General features: G+C 39.9%; 1 protein-coding gene across 1 annotated transcript in view; it reads left to right on the top strand.

Annotated features, from left to right (window-relative positions):
* The window catches only part of UST (uronyl 2-sulfotransferase), a 302,623-nt gene extending 285,822 nt beyond the window's left edge, over nt 1–16,801 (top strand). Inside the window, exons 6-8 of the mRNA XM_083176522.1 lie at nt 637–734; nt 5,197–5,354; nt 6,847–16,801. Of these exons, the coding sequence (XP_083032648.1) occupies nt 637–734; nt 5,197–5,354; nt 6,847–7,136 (546 nt within the window). The 3' untranslated portion in view covers nt 7,137–16,801. The remainder of the gene's footprint in view (nt 1–636; nt 735–5,196; nt 5,355–6,846) is intronic.
* Nucleotides 16,802–18,244: the final 1,443 nt, after the last annotated feature.

Consider the following 18,244-nt stretch of genomic DNA (forward strand, 5'->3'; position numbering starts at 1 on the left):
AGTCTCAGTCCAGTCCAGCCACATAACCTTCAAGGCAATAAGAATCAGGTCTAATTCTTCGTTGAATTGTCTTTCATAGTGCCTTTATACATGCAAAGAAGTTTTATTAAATAGGCCAAACTGCATGTTATAGTTGGAACACTCGTACCTAAAAAGCTTTGTGAGTGGGAACTACAGGAAAAAACACTGCCTATGTTTTAACTGGCCTCTAAACTGTTCTTATGCCATTTGGCAAGTCACCGCCAGGTTTTAGCCATGTCTGAACATTAAACATGTTTTATTTTTATGAATCAGTAGGGATTTTAGCGACTACTTACCAATATACAGTTTAATAATATTCACTGAAATTCTCGGTGTTTACTAATATTCTGACATTCTCTATAAAACACACTGGGAATTAGTGTTCTGGCTCTGGAGTAATACAATATTGATTTTGTCACATTGAATCAGTCAAATGTACAATATATGTTCTCGGATTATCATCAATGTTCCTCCCATGAGCACTGGATTTTTGTTTTCACATCGGATTAGTCTAGGAGGTAACCTTTCCCGTAAATGTGCTATCGTGCATCATTAGTGCTTTTGAGCTACTGATTATCATGAAGTATTGAACTGTTTTTTGTCTTTTTTATATAGGATATTAATGAGTGTATTCTTGAGAATTATGCAGAGTGTTCCAACCCCAGGTTATTTTACATCATACCTTATTTTTGTGGACAACATCCGAAATGCCGGTAAGTATTTATTGTTTTTATTCGATATAGATTCAATCAACAGCACACATAGGGGGTGATTCTGATTACAGAACTCACCCGTGCGTTCGATGGTGGAGCTTTGCGCATTGCCTATGCGCATGTGCAGGGCTTCGATGGGGGCGCTTTCAGAGATTTGCATAGTATTCGAGGCACTCGCAAAGGGGGGGATATAGGAGGCAGGCAGGAGGCATTTGCATAAAAATGTCCTCTTGCGAACAGGGGTGGCCACCTGCCTTTCGGACATCAGCTGCCAACCCTACTCTCGGAGCAGGTAACCGCTAATTTAAGTCACCAGAGACTAGTTTAGATTAACAAGCACTACAGAAATCATTTGATGGTCGGGACCATGGAATGATTTCGGACCCACACGCAAGCGTGCAAATGGATGTTTATGCAAAGTTTTAATTTAAATATTATGTGGCGCAACTTTAAATCTAATTGAACACTAATATTTTAAAACGATTCACCAGCCAAATAAAGTATCTACTATTGCCACTAACAACTCTAAAGTATGTAAGGAATCAATTTTATAATGCCATTCTAATATTTTATATTAGACATTCTAGTGCAAGGTAAAAAAGTGTTCTGAAAGCTCATTCTTCTGTGCAGTTCTGCAGGCTCCATGCAGTAATGTTATATAATGTATTGGGAAATGAGTTCGTGAAATTCCCTTTTCTCAAATATATGCAGAAAAAAATAAAAAAATACTAATTAAGATTTGTTTATTTAAATAGGGTAGTCAAAGAAATCCGCTGCTTCTAGTGATTATTAACACTATAGTAATTTGTTAAAGGTGTCCTATGTAAATTATTGTTATCCTTATTTGAAAAAGGTATCTACTCTATAAAGTATTTTATATGTAATGCATTTCGAGCCTCTATTAATGTCACATCCTGTATGTACTGTGCACCAACACAGATGTATACAAGTATTCTTTGTTTTATCGGGGTACCTCAAACCCCAGAGTAATGCGTATCAGGAATAAACAGTGATGTGTATATCAGAATTGTAGTAACTTACCTTGCCATTCTGTTTAATGTGGAATGTCCACTCCTGGAGGCTGTAGAGGGCCCAGGTTGAAAAAAAAAATCCTAATATGAATAAATGTATATTATACACAGATATATATATATATATATATATATATATATATATATATATATATATATATATATATATATATATATATATATATATATATATATATATATATATATATATATATATATATATATATATATATATATATATAGGGAAATTGAAGAGGGCACTCACCAAATAGTAAATCATCAACTGGTTTTTATTGTCATCTGATAACCAAGCGTATCGACGTTACGTTACGTTTCGGTCCAATATAGACCATCCTCAGGACAAGGTACAGCATTACAAACAACTGTAGGCAGACATGCGACCTGGCATCCTTCCTCCTAAGAGGACACATCTACACTGCCTCACCGGGTCAGCATATATACCCCAGGACAGGAAGTGATGTCACCACTAGCTGTCCATTGGTCCCACACTTAAAACATAAAGGTCGTTTTATTGAAAAATATATAACTGTGTAAACACTGCACTGGCATCAGTTAAGGTACTCAGCGTCCAGGAGTTGAAGTGCGGCAAGAAAGAACTGTGTTCAGGCACTCTATATAGCACATACAGAAAAGACGCTGGGCCGGAAGTGCGCAATGCGTTCCACCGGCTCAGCAGGATGTGACGGTTTGCGTTCCATCAGCTAGGTGTATACGCGTGGTCATAGTAACCACACTGCTGTTTCCGCCTGCATCCTAGGCGGAAGTGACGTGACGCTAGGTCAGGGGTTCCCAAACTTTTTAGATTACCGGCGCCCTATAGTTTCAGAATTTTATCCACGGCACCCTTAAGCCAAAAGTTTGATGGTGAAAAATTAAATAAATTGTGTGTATAGATCATCTTAAGGTTTAATTATGTAGTGGGGGACAAGATTTGTTTCTATTCTGTAAATATATTTTATGACTGGCAGCCACAAGCATTGGTTTTGCCTATTACGTTGATTGTAATTAATTTGAATTGGTCCTGGACCACCAACCCAAGGCACCCCTGTAAGGGTCTCAAGGCACCCTAGGGTGCCACGGCACACAGTTTGGGAACCCCTGCGCTAGGTATAACCTGCTACTAGCGTGGCTACGTTGCCATAGTAACGTCAGAACCGATAGCGTGAGTGTCAGCGGATTGATTCACAGCATAAGAAATGACTAGGCATAAGACTATGTGCCTGTCAGAATAACTATATGTATTTAAACGACCATATGTAGTGTAGGAGCTGGGGCAATAGCCAACCCGGGTGGCAACACCAATACAGTATAAATATAATTACACAAACAAATAGCAAAGATTATTTACATAAACAAAAAGTAAATAAATATACAAATAAACACAAATATATATATATATATATATATACAACATGTCGATCAGCACTCAGATCTGCAGCCCCCCTCCAACGGGGGTAAGGGTTAATTGCCGGGGTGCCTTCCCAACTGTATTAGATAGATGGTTAGCTGTTCCTTTAATAGAAACCAGCCGGCACTCCACGGGCTTGTTTCAAAGTGCAAACAAGTGTTTATTCAAGCATCAACGTTTCAAAGTCCCCTTTGGCTTTTTCATCAGGATATAAAAACATGAAATGTGCAACAAGTGTCTTACCTATATAAGGTGAATCTAAGGGTGTCAGCATGCTACAGCGGCTGGGGACGCCATTCTGACGGAGGCCGGGTACCCGGAAGTGATGTCACTTGCCCAAAAGGGGTATCGCAAAGAATCATGGGGTTTGTAGTATGTAACAAAACTCCGGCGTACTGTGCAGTGTAATAGCGGGTAACCATGGTAGCGATGCTCGGGTCTCCTGTCTCTGGCAGACTAATTTATAAAGAACATACAAGTGAAAAACTTTAAGGGGAGGGCAAAAAAATTTTATATACTTTATGGCATCTCCATATGTGTGCAAAAAACAAAAACATATTAGACAATAAAAACATACATGGCTAAAGACAAATAATATTAAAATATAAGTGATACCTGACCTGTGTTATTTTTTTTTTTTGTATATCCTGATGCAAAAACCCAAGGGGGTATTGAAACGTTGATGCTTGAATAAACACTTGTTTGCACTTTGAAACAAGCCTGTGGAGTGCCGCCTGGTTTCTATTAAAGGAACAGCTAACCACATATATATATATATATATATATATATATATACACACACACACACACACACAGTGGTCGAAGTGACAGTTTAGAAATCCTTCTCTGCATCTCTCCGTCCCCTTGTCAATGCTGCACCTCTTACTCCCTCCTTCTTTCACCTAACACCTCTCCTTCCTCTGCCTTGCTTGACCTCTGTCCCTCGGTAACCCCTGCATCTCTCACTCCCTCCACTTCTTTCATCCCCCTGCATCTCTCAATCCCTCCACCTCTCCATCCCACTGTCACCCCTGCACCTCACCATCCCCCTGTCAACGCTGCATATCTCTGTCCCCCTTTCATCATCACATTTCACCATCCCCTTACACCTCTCAGTCCCCCTGTCACCCCTGCACCTTTCCATCCCCACCACCCCTTGCAACTCTCCATCCCCCTGTCATCCCTTGCACATCACCATTCCCGTGTCCCTCCTCACCTCTCTGTCCCCCTATCTCCTCAGCATACACCTGTCACCCTTACACCTCCCTGTCTCCTTTGCACCTCTCTGTCAGACAGACAGATACTGGGACAGTTAAGCTGGATACACACTATAAGATTATCTTTCCAATCTAACTGTATGAAATGAGAATCTGGTTATTTCTGGGAGCAGAAATAACATGGACAACCAATTGATGCAAATCACTGCTTTTGTCCATTTTCCAACCTTTTGGAGCAAATGGTTGATTGTAATTTGTTCCCAGACATTACCAGATTTTCATTCCAACCAGCCAGATTGCAAGCATAATTTTATAGTGTGTATAAAGCTTTAGTGTTACTGTTTGTTGCAAAGGGGTATTTAAGAAAATTCTAGGGTGATGGCCCACAATTATTCAATCAGTTTTTCTCACATCCTGATGCTGAAGATATCTGTGATTTTATGTTTTAAGAGTGTCACAGCACTCCTTTCTATAAGCTTATGAGTTCATAAAGATGAATATAGTATGTCCAAGTGATTTGGAGGTCCCTTAAGAGAGAGTAGGCCACAAACCGCAAGGACTCTGACCACTTGGGCCATACTACCCATCAGCAATAACACAATTATGTCTAAAACAATGGGTTAGAAAGTTTAATCCCATTCCCAAGTTTCTGACACCTTTAGGCATAGGTCTTCTTTGGCAAAACTATTTGTCCCTTAAGAAAAGGCCTGAGACTTGTTTAAGTTATGAAACCCTGCCCCCTGATATTTCTTGAGTTACCCATACTGTACATCTATTTCCTCCAGGGATCCTGGTGAGTGGGCCTTGGAACGTGCAAAGCAGAATGTGAATGAGAACTTTCTTCTTGTCGGAATTCTGGAGGAACTGGAAGATGTGCTACTGTTGCTGGAAAGATTTTTACCTCACTACTTCAAGGATGTCATGAGTATTTATAAAAATCCAGGTATATATATAGTAGTTTATGCTGCTTTCACACCACAAAACCTGATTTGATGCGGTTTTTGAAATGTTTCTTAAAACGGGTCAGAGCAAGTTAAACCCCTTTCACATCGCATGTTGTAAACTGTATATTACTGGTTAATTATGTTTTTTGTACCTTTCTCATTAAACCTGTTTTCACCCATTCCCTGGTACCTTCTAGCGTGGGGATCCAGGCAGTGGGGTCTCTCCCCCTCCTCCCCTGGTACTTGCCAGCTCAAGTGGTTTATGGCTCTGGGCAGTACAGAGGGTTATGTTAGCATTACTGCTTCACAGCGCTGAGTTCATGGGTTTGATTCCCACCATGGCTCTAACTATGCGGAGTTTGTATATTCTCCCCGTACTTGCGTGGGTTTCCTCCGGATACTCCGGTTTCCTCCCACAATCCAAAAATATACTAGTAAGTTAATTGGCTCCCAACAAAATTAACCCTATAATGTCTGTGTGTGCATGTGGTAGGGAATATAGATTGTAAGCTCCACTGGGGCAGGGACTGATGTGAATGTTCAACTATACTGTGTAAAGCTCTGCAGAATATGTATGCGCTTTATAAGAAACTGTTAATAAATAAATAATAAGTGGTTTATGTGATACAACATATACAGACCAGCTAAAATAGGGCACTTAGGAGGAAATAAAAATACACATTAATGCCTGTTTTAGTGCAGTATACAAATGTGCTATGGACCAAACAATGATGGATGCCAACTACTTTTGTAACTGTGATGTTATTTCAGAAAGAAATATCGGTGGTTCTTCCTTACAAATAAATATGTTCTCATCTGTATGTAATATATAGATAGGATTTATATTTTGTCTAGAAGGGGTAGACCTGGGGAAATTAACTTTTTTGCTTTGCATATTTATGCAAAAAATATTTATTACATCTGCATTAAAAATCTGCACTTTGACAAATATGGTCTTACTCTGTGTTTATAGCTTAAGGGGGGAATTTACTAAGATTGAATGGGTACGAATTCGTAGCCCACTTCGGCTAATTTGCCATATTTATATACGGCAAGCTCAGCCAAATTCTGGTGTACGAATGAATATACCATCATTAGAATTCGTCCGTATATGGCCATGAGTTCTATGGGGGTGTGCTTATTTACCCTGTATTTCTGCAACCAGGATTGGCTCAATGAGCCCGGGGCTGGTTATACTCAGGAGGGGGGACCCCAAGCCATTTTTTTTTATTGTTTATTTAATTTTCTTATTTTTACATGGAGAAGCATTGCACAGATTAGACTGATCCATGCCATGCCTCAAGCCTCGCTATATTTGGCTATTGAAAGATAGGAATCCAGAGAATATGGCAGCTTAGTAAATTAGCTGTTTTCTCCAGTCGTACATGGGATCGGCCGTAATCGGCCTCTTAGTAATTGTCCCCCTAAGTGTAATTTATAGTATTTTTGCAATGTGTTTTATTGAGTTCTTTTTGTTATTGTTTACTTTAGAACACAGAAAACTTGGAAATCTGACAGTTACCGTGAAGAAAACGTTCCCAACACACAGCGCACTACAGGTTCTTTACCAGCGCATGAAATATGAATATGAATTTTATTATTACGTCAAAGAACAATTTCATTTGCTGAAACGTAAATTTGGATTAAAGTCTCATGTGAAAGCTACTCCCAATCAAGATCTTTCAGCTCCAATTCCCATGCCTATGGAAACAGAGGAACCTATCGAAGATGAGGACAATCAAAATGATGAGAAGTGGTTAGAGGACATTTATAAAAGATGATGCCTCGGTTGTAGCATCACAACTATGAGTCCAGATCCATTTCTTAAGCTTTTTTTATTGTCAAAAAAATTCTTAAGGAACATGGTTAATGCTGAACTGCATTAACACTTTCCCACATGTTGGGTATTAAGGAATTACTTGTACCCGATTTTGCGGGTTGTGTTTACTTTTATTTTTTTATGTTCAGTAGGATTAATGGGAGAATTTAGAAATAGGAAATACAGGACATTGACTTGAGATTTTGACAGTATTTGTATATTTCAGGAAGCCTCCAGTACAGTGTAATCAGCGATCAGAAGATTTACCATGTGACATCCGGAGAGGTGCTTTCCGAGACATGCCTGGTCTTGGCTCTTTCTTTCCCTTGTGATGCTATATTTAGCACTTAAGTATGTGTTTCTAAAGCTCCCAGGGCTTACATCCTGCAAGTTGATGGCTGCCATTAGCCTGGATGTGTAGCCACCTCTATTTCCCCATGAGGTTTTCGGAAAGAATAGGTTTTACTTGTCCAGTTGGGCTACCTGTGCCCATCTCTAAGCACTTTAGTACAGAGTCCTGTCTTGTTTAAAACTTTGGAAGACTAGAGATTAAAGTGCAAAAACATGTCCCAACATTGGCCCTTATTCTGGTTGGTGCGGATATGTCCGCGTGCGTTCGTTCCGCCGATGTTTTGTGTTTGCGCATGTGCAGAGGCTTATCTGCGCATGTGCGAAAGGGACATATGTCCAAATTCCTCATGAATTGTTTACACTACGAACAGGGGGAGGAGAGGGGCGTGAAGGGCTGTTTGGCCTCATTAACATATGCATTCCCCCCGCATTTCATGGGCGTTCCCATGAAAACGCTGGGCGTACGTATGGTAATGCGGCCATGACGCACGTGTAGGGGGCGGACATATGACATTGCCGGATATCAGCTGCCCGCCCAGATCCCTGCTTTTGCACGGAGAAATGCCCGAGTGGTCTGAGCTCGCGGGAGCTGCCTGACCACTCGGTCCTGCATTCGATGGTATGCGACCATCGAATGATGGGGGAGGTTCCCAGAGATGGAGGAGGTGTATATATGAGAAATCCACTCGTGCTCCGTGCGGTCAGCGGCTTACCGCATTCGGACGGAGTGAGTGATCCATACGGAAGGCGGGGTTTAGGACGCACGGTCCTGGCCGCATATTTGGCTCCGGCCGCACAGACCAGAATAAGGCCCATTGTTAGTGATGACATTTGGCACTATTAATAATGGTGATACCCTTTTGCTATAAGCATCTACAGAAAAATATGTAGGAAAACATATACCATTAGGAGTTTTAAGTAATTTAATTCCATACTGTATGTCATTTTGAAACAAAACCATTATGTGTTGCAGCGCTTAGTGAAATGTACTGTCTCGCCTTTCCTGAATGTCAAACCATGCCCTACATCTGTGGAAGTTCAATTCAGATTTCTAGCTGCTGACTCATCAGCTGCAAACTCCACGTAGTGTCACAGTAATACACGCTGCATCAGTCTTGTTTCCTTTTTTATTATAGAGGAATTCCTTTATAGAATAACTATTACTATTGCTCGAAGCAAATGCTTTGAAAGCCAGGGGCAGATTTATTAAGCTTGGTGAAGTGATAAACGGTCAGGTTTTTATCACTGCCCAATCAGCTTCTACCTGTCATTTTTCAAACCAAGCCTGTAACTTCAGAGGTAGGAGCTGATTGGCCAGTGATAAAAAACCAGACAGTTTATCACTTCACCGAGTTTAATAAATCTGCCCCCTAGTCTGCTACCTTGTGATTGTCTCTGTGTTTGTGCATGTGTGAGAGAGAAAAATATGTAGTTTTTCACTCACTGCCAACAGATGGCAGTGTTTTGGAAACACACAGACGGACACTAGACATATATATATATATATATATATATATATATATATATATATATATATATATAATATAAGTTTAACCACTTTTATCAGATTAAGGGCCAGATGTGTCAAGCTCCAAAAAGTGATAAAATGGGGTGCGATAAACAACCAGCCAATCAGATCCTGCTTGTTATTTTTCAAACTCAACCTGTAACATGACAGTTAGGAGCTGATTGACTGTTTTTTTTTATCACTGTCCACTTTATCACTTTTTGAAGCCTGATACATCTGGCCCTAATAGTGAATAGTGTGATACATACTACATTAGATTATGGTCATATGCAGATCTCCTGACATCAGCTTTCCGCAGAGTACTTTGCAGTGGTGGCGTGGTCATGCGAATAAGGAGTATGCCCATTCCTAGGGACAGGACCCAACACCTTCCCCTGTAAACATTGCTCACTTGCTATGTGCATGTGCTGCTAGCTTTCGTATAGAAAGCATAAATAATTATTCCCACCATGACATACCTTCCAAATCTCCAGTACAGTCCCCAGAAATAAATACTGTTAAGAGGTATTATTAAGGGATATAATCAATTAGTACAGTGGTTCCCAAACTTCTTGGGATCATGTTGCCCTGATCAGAATTTTTCTCACTGCACACATAGGACAAAACATATTAACTTATATCAGTTGTGATATGGGTTGTTGCACCTCTGCACATATAGGGCCAAATTAATTTAGCACAGAATTATATCTTCAGAAGTAGCGGGTTACATTTCCCACACACTGCATGGGCTATTTTCAGCAAGTGAACTCAAATATTGTCATCCAATTGTAAAAGCCCGTTTACATTATTTCTACATGGTGCAACTTGGTTATAGTGCATCAAAAAGTGTGTGTGTACGTGTTTGCGTGTGCGTGTGTCTGGAAAAAGTATGAAAAAAGTAGCAGTTAGGATTGTATAACAGTATGGAAGGCTATTCATGGCCAAAAGCAAAGTATTTTTACCATACCTCCCAACTGTCACGATTACAGCGGGACAGTCCCGATTTTCGGGTCCTGTCCCGCTGTCCCACCCACAGCAGGCATTGTCCCGCTGCGGGGGGTGGCAGTTGGGAGACCCCCCAATCTAATAGAATAGACGCTGTGCGCATGCGCACAGCGTCTATTCTCATATGAAAATAAGGTCGCGGCTAATTAGCATAAGCCGCGACCTCATTTGCATACGCCCCGTCCCTATTTCACCAACCCAGAAGTTGGGAGGTATGTTTTTACAGTGAAAGAGTTCTAACACTATATCCAACACCTTATACACATAATTCCATTTTTTAAGGTAAAAAATGTCCTGAAATGTTAACTTTAAAATTACCACAGTTTTGCCACCTAAGTATTCACTCACTCAGTGGCTGTGAAGTAGATAGAAGCCGTGGTAATGCACGGAATTCTAATTAAATAGGATATACTGGGGCAGATGTGTTAAGCCTTAACAAGAGATAAATGCAAGGGTGATAAAGAGTGATAAACATCCAGCCAATCAGCTCCTTATGCTGGGTACACACCAGGACGACTAGGGCCCGATCCCCACAATCTCGATCCAATTCCGATCAATTGGATGTAGATTGTGTGCTGATTGGGCCCTTTTCTGACCTGCTGTGGACCGATACCGATCCGATGCGCGGTCCCGCGGGTCGGTCGGTCGTTATTGAGATCCTACCTGCTGCAGGTAGGATCTCAATGACGACCATACAGCCGGGTGCGGGTCGCCATCGGATCTGACCTGCTCACGGTGCACATCGTGAGCGGGTCGTGCCCCCCCGCGTCACCGTGAGCGGGTCGGACGAGACACTGACGACCCGCTCACGATGTGCATCGTGAGCGGGTCGTCCTGGTGTGTACCCTACATTACTAACTTTTTTCAAACACAGCCTGTAACATGGCAGTTAGCAGGTGATTGGCTGGACATTTATCTGTCTTTATCACCCTTGCATTTATCTCTTGTTAAGGCTTAATACATCTGCCCCACTGTAACTGATTTGCAGCAAAGTAACTGAACTTAGCTCATTGTGTAGTGGTACAGGTTGAGTATACCGTATCCGAATATCCGTTATCCGAATTATTCCGAAAACCATACATTCCATAAAGTGAACTAAAAAATTTTTTTTGCTAAAAACTTACTGGGGACATCTGTAACAGCACTACTGAGGACATGATATGTAACTGGCACTATACAGTATATGTGCAAGAAAATGATTGCTTGGCATTCAACTTCAGTGCCTGAGATTGTACACAAACTTTGTTTCATGTTTTGAAACCTTGTTTTATGCACAAATAAATTATATTTGTGTTTATTTCATGTGTTTGATGTATATGTACAACATAAATGCAAGATACCTCAAGATACATCATTGAAATATGAAAATATTCCGAAATACGGAATAATCCGTTATCCAAAATTCTCCTGGTCCCAAGCATTTTGGATAAGGGATACTCAACCTGTATAACAGCAGCTATGGTTTCATGATTTTAAATCAAGGGCAACTTGCCATCATGTTTTATAAGTTTACAAAATGCTGAAGGTAAGGTCAATACATAGTTCTGCTCTTTCAGTTATGTTATGCCTCTTTTCCTTTACAAATACTCATTGTAAAATATAAGTGGAACATTCTATAGGTCCGATAAATTGTGATCGATCAGAGCAGGGACACCACCTCACACCTCATTTTGAGCTTCTCTACTTCATATGCTCCCAGATCTGCAACTGACCTGTGTATAGCTCCATTTCTAATTACCACTTATTACTACAATATTGTTTTTGTGCTGCTACCAGTGATTGAATTTACTCCCAGTAAAATTTGCCACATGGTAAGCTATTCACAGATAGACAGGGAGTGCCCAGGGGAGTTTTGTCAGTACAACTGCCACTCCAGATTGCAATAACAAAGCGAGTGCTTTCCATTGGTAACCACTTTTACAGCAGCCCCATTTGGCTTATAGGAGCTGCAGCCAATGCAGTCTCTAGAAATCAGCCTGTTTGCTAGCAGTGCCATACTTAAGCCCCGCTCCTGCTGCCAATGAGCTTAAGCCCCGCTTCGCAGCAACATTCGCTTCCAATTACAGGGAGGCGAAAGGAGATCAGCTGGAGACATGGTTTAGAGAAGGAGCCACTTCTGGCTTCTACCCCAAATTCCCAAGCATGCCTGATAATCCTTAATTTTTAAATAAATAAACCCTATCTAAAATACCACCTTTTTCCTAAGGGCTATCCTAGCCCCCATCATTACTAACACTGGTGCCCTCCTACTTCACACTTTGAACCCCACTTGCTTAGCTTGTTTTAGATCTGCACTTTTCCCATGAGGATGTACTTCCACATTGATCCTCCCCCTATTTGTTTTGTCTAATTAGGAGCCAGCTATCATTTATTAAGCAGTCATTCTAGCTGCTCATCAAGGCCCAAGCTTTAAAGTACAAGTTAACACTGGTCAAAATATACTGTATACTCCTTCATAAGGTAAAAACCCATATACCAGTGAGACAACTAGCAGAGCGGTGGCCCAGTAAGAGTAGGGATTTGTCCAGCAGCAGAACATTCCGGATAATAAATAAATAATAAATATAGTAGGATCCAGCAAGTAGGGATGACCACAAGGCCAAACACATGAAATCATGGGCTTTGCTGAACCCATGGTGGATGTGTTATAGTGAGAAATTAAATAGAGAATTACCTAGAATTCACCTATATTTACCATGTTGCAGAATATGAAATTCTTTGTTTATTCCATATACAGTATGCTCCAGAATTTAGAAGAATAATTCACCTACTCTCTTTCATTCAAAAAAAGGAAGTGCGCAAGGTGATAGACCACTAAATGGGACCGTTGTATTAAGCCTGGGGCAGTGATAAAGTGGAAGTTGATAATGCACCAGCCAATCAACTCCTAACTGTCATTTTTTCAAACAGCTAATTGGCAGGTATATTAACACCTTCCACTTTATCACTTTACCAGACTTAATACACCTGTCCCATGGTCAAATATCTACACCCCCAAATGCTGAAGCGCATGGTGCATTCAAATCACCTGGCCACTCACTGCTGAGTTCCACACAATTTTGGCAGAAATTCACAGATACTGTAGGGCTTTCATGGCCACGGAGCTTATACATAGGACAAAGATAATCTAGGTGCAATACCAGAAGTAAGCTGTAGTAGTGTATGGCCACATTGGGTTCTAGAGAAGTGGAAATGCACCAACTCATTTTTCCTGTTTAGTTACATTTTGTAATGGGAGACAATAGCATGCAGCATGAATGTATAGATGTGGACTGACATAAGCCTGGATTTGTGCATTTCTCATGCACCTTATACTGTATGTATGTATGCTTGTGGTACATACGTACAATTTGACACCTCACCTAATAACAACTGTGAGTGCTTCAAAATGTGTATGTACAAAGATATTATTGTTATTATAGCTTGGTAGTTTTACAGTCCATTAGTGATTTCAGTGTTTATGCTATATATCTGCAGGCCAGGCTTATTTCCTCTATATACATACAGATGACTGATATCCCATGCACACTTGTGTCTGTTATCTCAGGGGTATAATGTAAAGCTGGTTATACATCAGAGAAGTCGCAGCCGACACCCTTGAACCACCAGAAGCTTCGCGGGCAGCAGGATCACATGCAGTTCTTTTGCATACGATATACAGCATATGATCCCAGCAAGTGCTGCCGGATCCCATATATCTATAGTGCAGCACTTGACATCTAGGGGCTCTGATCCGAAGCAACGTGACTGCGCAGCAGATCTAAAACACATGCCACTTTTCACTTGATTCCTTAGCCCAATGCATCGGAATCGAGTGAAATCTGGCAAAAACGCATAAGTCTATGGCCAGATGAAATCTTGTGCTACAACACATGGATGTTGTAGTCACATTTCTGTTGGTTAGTCTTTTACTTCCTGTCCTTACTGTGTGAGCTGAAACAAAGTACTGCATAAAATCTATGAGAGTATACAGGAAAATAGCACAATATATTGTATATTTTTGTACTTAGGTGCTTAAACATAGTGAGCACACTGATACAATGTAAGCTTTATAGCTGCTTACATGCTAGGACTACCTTATTACTTGGTTTGCCTGTAATATATATGAGGATAGCGAGTCACACCACCAAACCACCAACCCGGACTAGCTGTCCTACTATTTATTACAGGGAAACAAAATAATCATGCTGCTTTCACATTGCCTAAACGTTTGAGACCCGGTATTTTGAAATGGTATTTAAAATGTTATATTACCATTTTAAACCCCTTTCACACCGCACATAAATCTCAAGGTCTCAAGCAGGTTTGCAGTGTGAAAGCAGGACAGACAGTAGCTATGAGAGCGCAGTGCATATGTAATGAACCACTCATTACATATGTGCATATCTAATGAGCTCAGTGCCTATGAATGAGCCACTCGTTACATATGCGCATATGTAATGATGGGCTCATTACATATGCACTGCATTCATTATATATGTGCATATGTAATGAGCGTCTCATTACATATGCACTGCCTTCTCATAGCTACTGCCTGAGACCTATATACCGGTTCAGAGCCATTCACACTGCATGAAAAACGTCTCTGAACCGTGTAGGACTCTGCTTTTTACCCGTTTGCATATACCGGTTATTTGTAACCGGTAAATGCAGACTGGTGCTTTCACACTGCAGCTCTAACCGTTTTAAAAGGCTAAAAAATCGGCAATATACCGATTAAGAGCTGCAGTGTGAAAGGGTTGTAAGGTAGTCCTCCCAGGTAAGCAACTATAAAGCTTACATTGTATCAGAGTGCTCTCTAACTTTCAGCACTAAGTATAAACACATTTATTGAGAAGAAAAATATTTAAAAAAAATTATTTCATGTATTCTAGGAAATTTAGCATGAATACACACATAGGCTATGCCTAATTTATTGTTCTGGGATTCCATTCATTGCGAGATGTCAAACATCACCATGTGGTCATAACTGTATTAAAATACAACAGACTTTTGAATATCTAGAAACTGATTTTATGAATGTACAGAAGCTTGGTAATCTATTCACAATGATTTCTTATGGAGCCCACACACGCACCGATCCCGGCGTGCGTTGTGGGCTTAACTAGCACACATAGTATCGCATCGTATGCCTTGTGCATACGATGTGCATGCGATGCGATGCTATGCTAGAAAAAGCTAGTACAAAAAGTATGTGCAGCACATACTTTTTGTACTGTACGATGAGGTGCCGCGGGAGGGCGCACCCCATCGTACAGCATCGCACCGCCGGGATCGGTGCGTGTGTGGGCACCTTTAGTCAGATCTCCCATAAGCCTTTGCAATGCAAGGTGAAAGACAATTGTGGTCCCCAAGACTGCTGGACATTTTTTATTCACACGATACAGGCTGGGATTGGGGAATACCAGTACTGTTCATAATGTTGTGGATGTTTTTTTTTTTTTTTTAAATTGCCAAATATAAGTTACAGGTAGTAGGAGAACGTTGTTTCCAATACAATAAGCACAACTTGTAGCTGCTCATATACAGTACATGCAGGTAAATGAAGAATGAGTCAGTGTACAGTAAATGGAGATGACAATGGGTAATATAATGAAAAAGAAAAACTTTATTTGAATGTAAATGACTGTGTATATATGTGCCCTAATACTGCTTCTTCTTGTTTAAGGAGTACAAGTTTTCACTCGCCTTTATTTTCAGACACTGTTCTTTAATGTATATGATGATTTTGTACAGAAAAACTGTGTTTATCTACATATTAACAGTCTTTGCCATTTTATTGGTACTTATTTTGTGTGGCACATATGCATCCTTTAACTTGTTGTCCTTCAGAGTTCTTTATCTTGATATATTTTATATATTTCAGTATAATTTAAAACAATATAAAAATACATTTTAAACAAATTTGGATGTATTTATTGTAAATGTAAAGATGCAAGAAACTTGGTGTTTTATTGAACCCGTATTCTATTCCAATAGTGTCCCAATGGTCTTGGATTCCTGTGATGAATGAATATGATTAAACACCTTCTGTAATACCGTTTGCATCTCCTTTTATCTTGTGACTGGAGAAATGATCACTGGAGAAATGACTGCGTCACACCATAATTATTTTTCAACTTCATTATTCACTCCTTAGTCAATGTAATCATGTCTGTATCTAAAAGATAAGAATGATCAAACATCTGCTGGCATTAGACATCTGGCAAATCCAGAACGGCCCAAGTGCTCTAAGGTTCCCCTAGCAGCTGTACACGATCTGCTGTAGGGTCAAGAAGTTATTTTTGGTTTTCCATAGAAAGCGCAAAAGCGGTGAAAAATTGAAATGTCTGAACATTTACTGTTTTGACATCCGGTAAAATAAAATGACATATTGCACTTGACTTTATTTTTATGCTAAGGAACTTCAGGCTATTAGACTGAGCACCCAATTTTTATGACATTCATTATTAGATTATAAGATCTAATTTGTTAGCCTTCACAGCCCACGCATACAAGTGTTGCCTCTGGTGTACATGATTGCATCAGTATTGTTTCCCTGTGCCATGGGTTGTATCTGAGATAAGCAAAATAAAGGGGCATACACAAAGTGTGATACTGGCTATGGCCGCTTTTGACTATGAGATTTCACCTTGAAGTGCATGGAGTCGATTTTGACTATATTCACTTGCTGCGATTTGGCCTATGTATTGCAAAACCAAACTCCTTCTTTAATGGAAACAACCATGTGCACTGCAGGTGGGGCTGATGTAACATGTGCATAGAGAGTTACATTTGGGTAAAGTGTGTTCAAACTGATATCTAAATTGCAATGTAAAAATAAAGCAGCCAGTATTTTCCCTGCACAAAAACGAAATGTAACTCTGCACATGTTACATCAGCCCCACTTGCAGTGCACATGGTTTTGTCCATTAAAGAAGGAATTTACGTTAGCAAACCACCCCCATAGTATATAGTCAAAGTCATAAGCCAAAATAGCACCATGTGTATGCACCTTAAAGGGGGTATTCAATCTTGGCCCCTATTTCTGCCAGGGAAAATAGCTGCCTCCACAGGAAATAGCTGCCGCTACCTATTCAATGCTGCCATTTCTGACAACATTGAAGGCAAATTACAACAAGTCAGATCTGTTTTGGCGGAAACGTGTGGATTGCCAAATTTGCGGCCGTTTTCACCAACATGCCCACTTTTCTACACTCGACAGCTGGAACATTGAATTTAAGCTGAGGGAAAACGGCTCGGGTTCCGGCAGTCGGAATCCAGGACTGAATACCACCCTAAGGCTGACAGTTCATGTCCTAGCAGTGTTTGAGGAAATCTTAATAGCTATCACAAAGACGAGCACTATACAAGTGTACTCAGGTCACTCTGAACCATACAAACATGTTTGGAATAAAACCCAAGCACTCATTTTTGTTGAAAATATAATTTAGCCACCTTAATGAATGACACTCTACTACAAAGACAGGAGGAAGATCAAGAAAAAGTCCCCACTATTACTCAGAGGAGTTTATGTATTAAGTATGGAGGCTCCCTTGGCTAAAACACAACTTGTATTTGATCATTTTTATGAAAAGTTATAATTTTCAAACATCACAATACACAGAATTTGATATCCGAAAGTTGTGATTTGGAAAAATACCAAACTGAAAATGAATGTGATAGTTATGTGATAATATTAGCATCAGATCAGAAACTCAACAATATGTGTTGATGTATGAGCTAGTGGGAAAAAAGGGCAAAATACCAGATTAAAATGGTATTAATAGCATCTCTGCAACAATAATAAATACTTATGGGGCATATCACATACTGACATATAATTATAACAATCCTTTCTTAAGGATATAAAGCAAAAAATGTAATCCACCTTTATGTAGCCACAAAACTAAGGGGCAATTTAATGGGGTGGCATTTAGAAAGTGACATTTAGAAAGTGAGATTTTGTGAGAGGTCTCCGGATTTATTAAATTGGCAATCATTTGCATTGCAAAACTTGGTTGATTTAGCCATGTGATATCCAGAAGAAAAAGATGGACTGTTATGGGGATGCACAGATTGGAATTAAAACTTAACTTTTATTTCAAATATAATTAAATTCCCTTATAATGTACTTATATACTGTACTATAATGTACTTAAATATAGAGGTTCAAATCACACTCATAGACAAACATAAACACACATATTGTGCTCATATAGAATGAA

Source organism: Crinia signifera, chromosome 3, assembly GCF_055691185.1.
Source record: "Crinia signifera chromosome 3, ASM5569118v1, whole genome shotgun sequence".
Classification (NCBI taxonomy): Eukaryota; Metazoa; Chordata; class Amphibia; order Anura; family Myobatrachidae; genus Crinia; species Crinia signifera.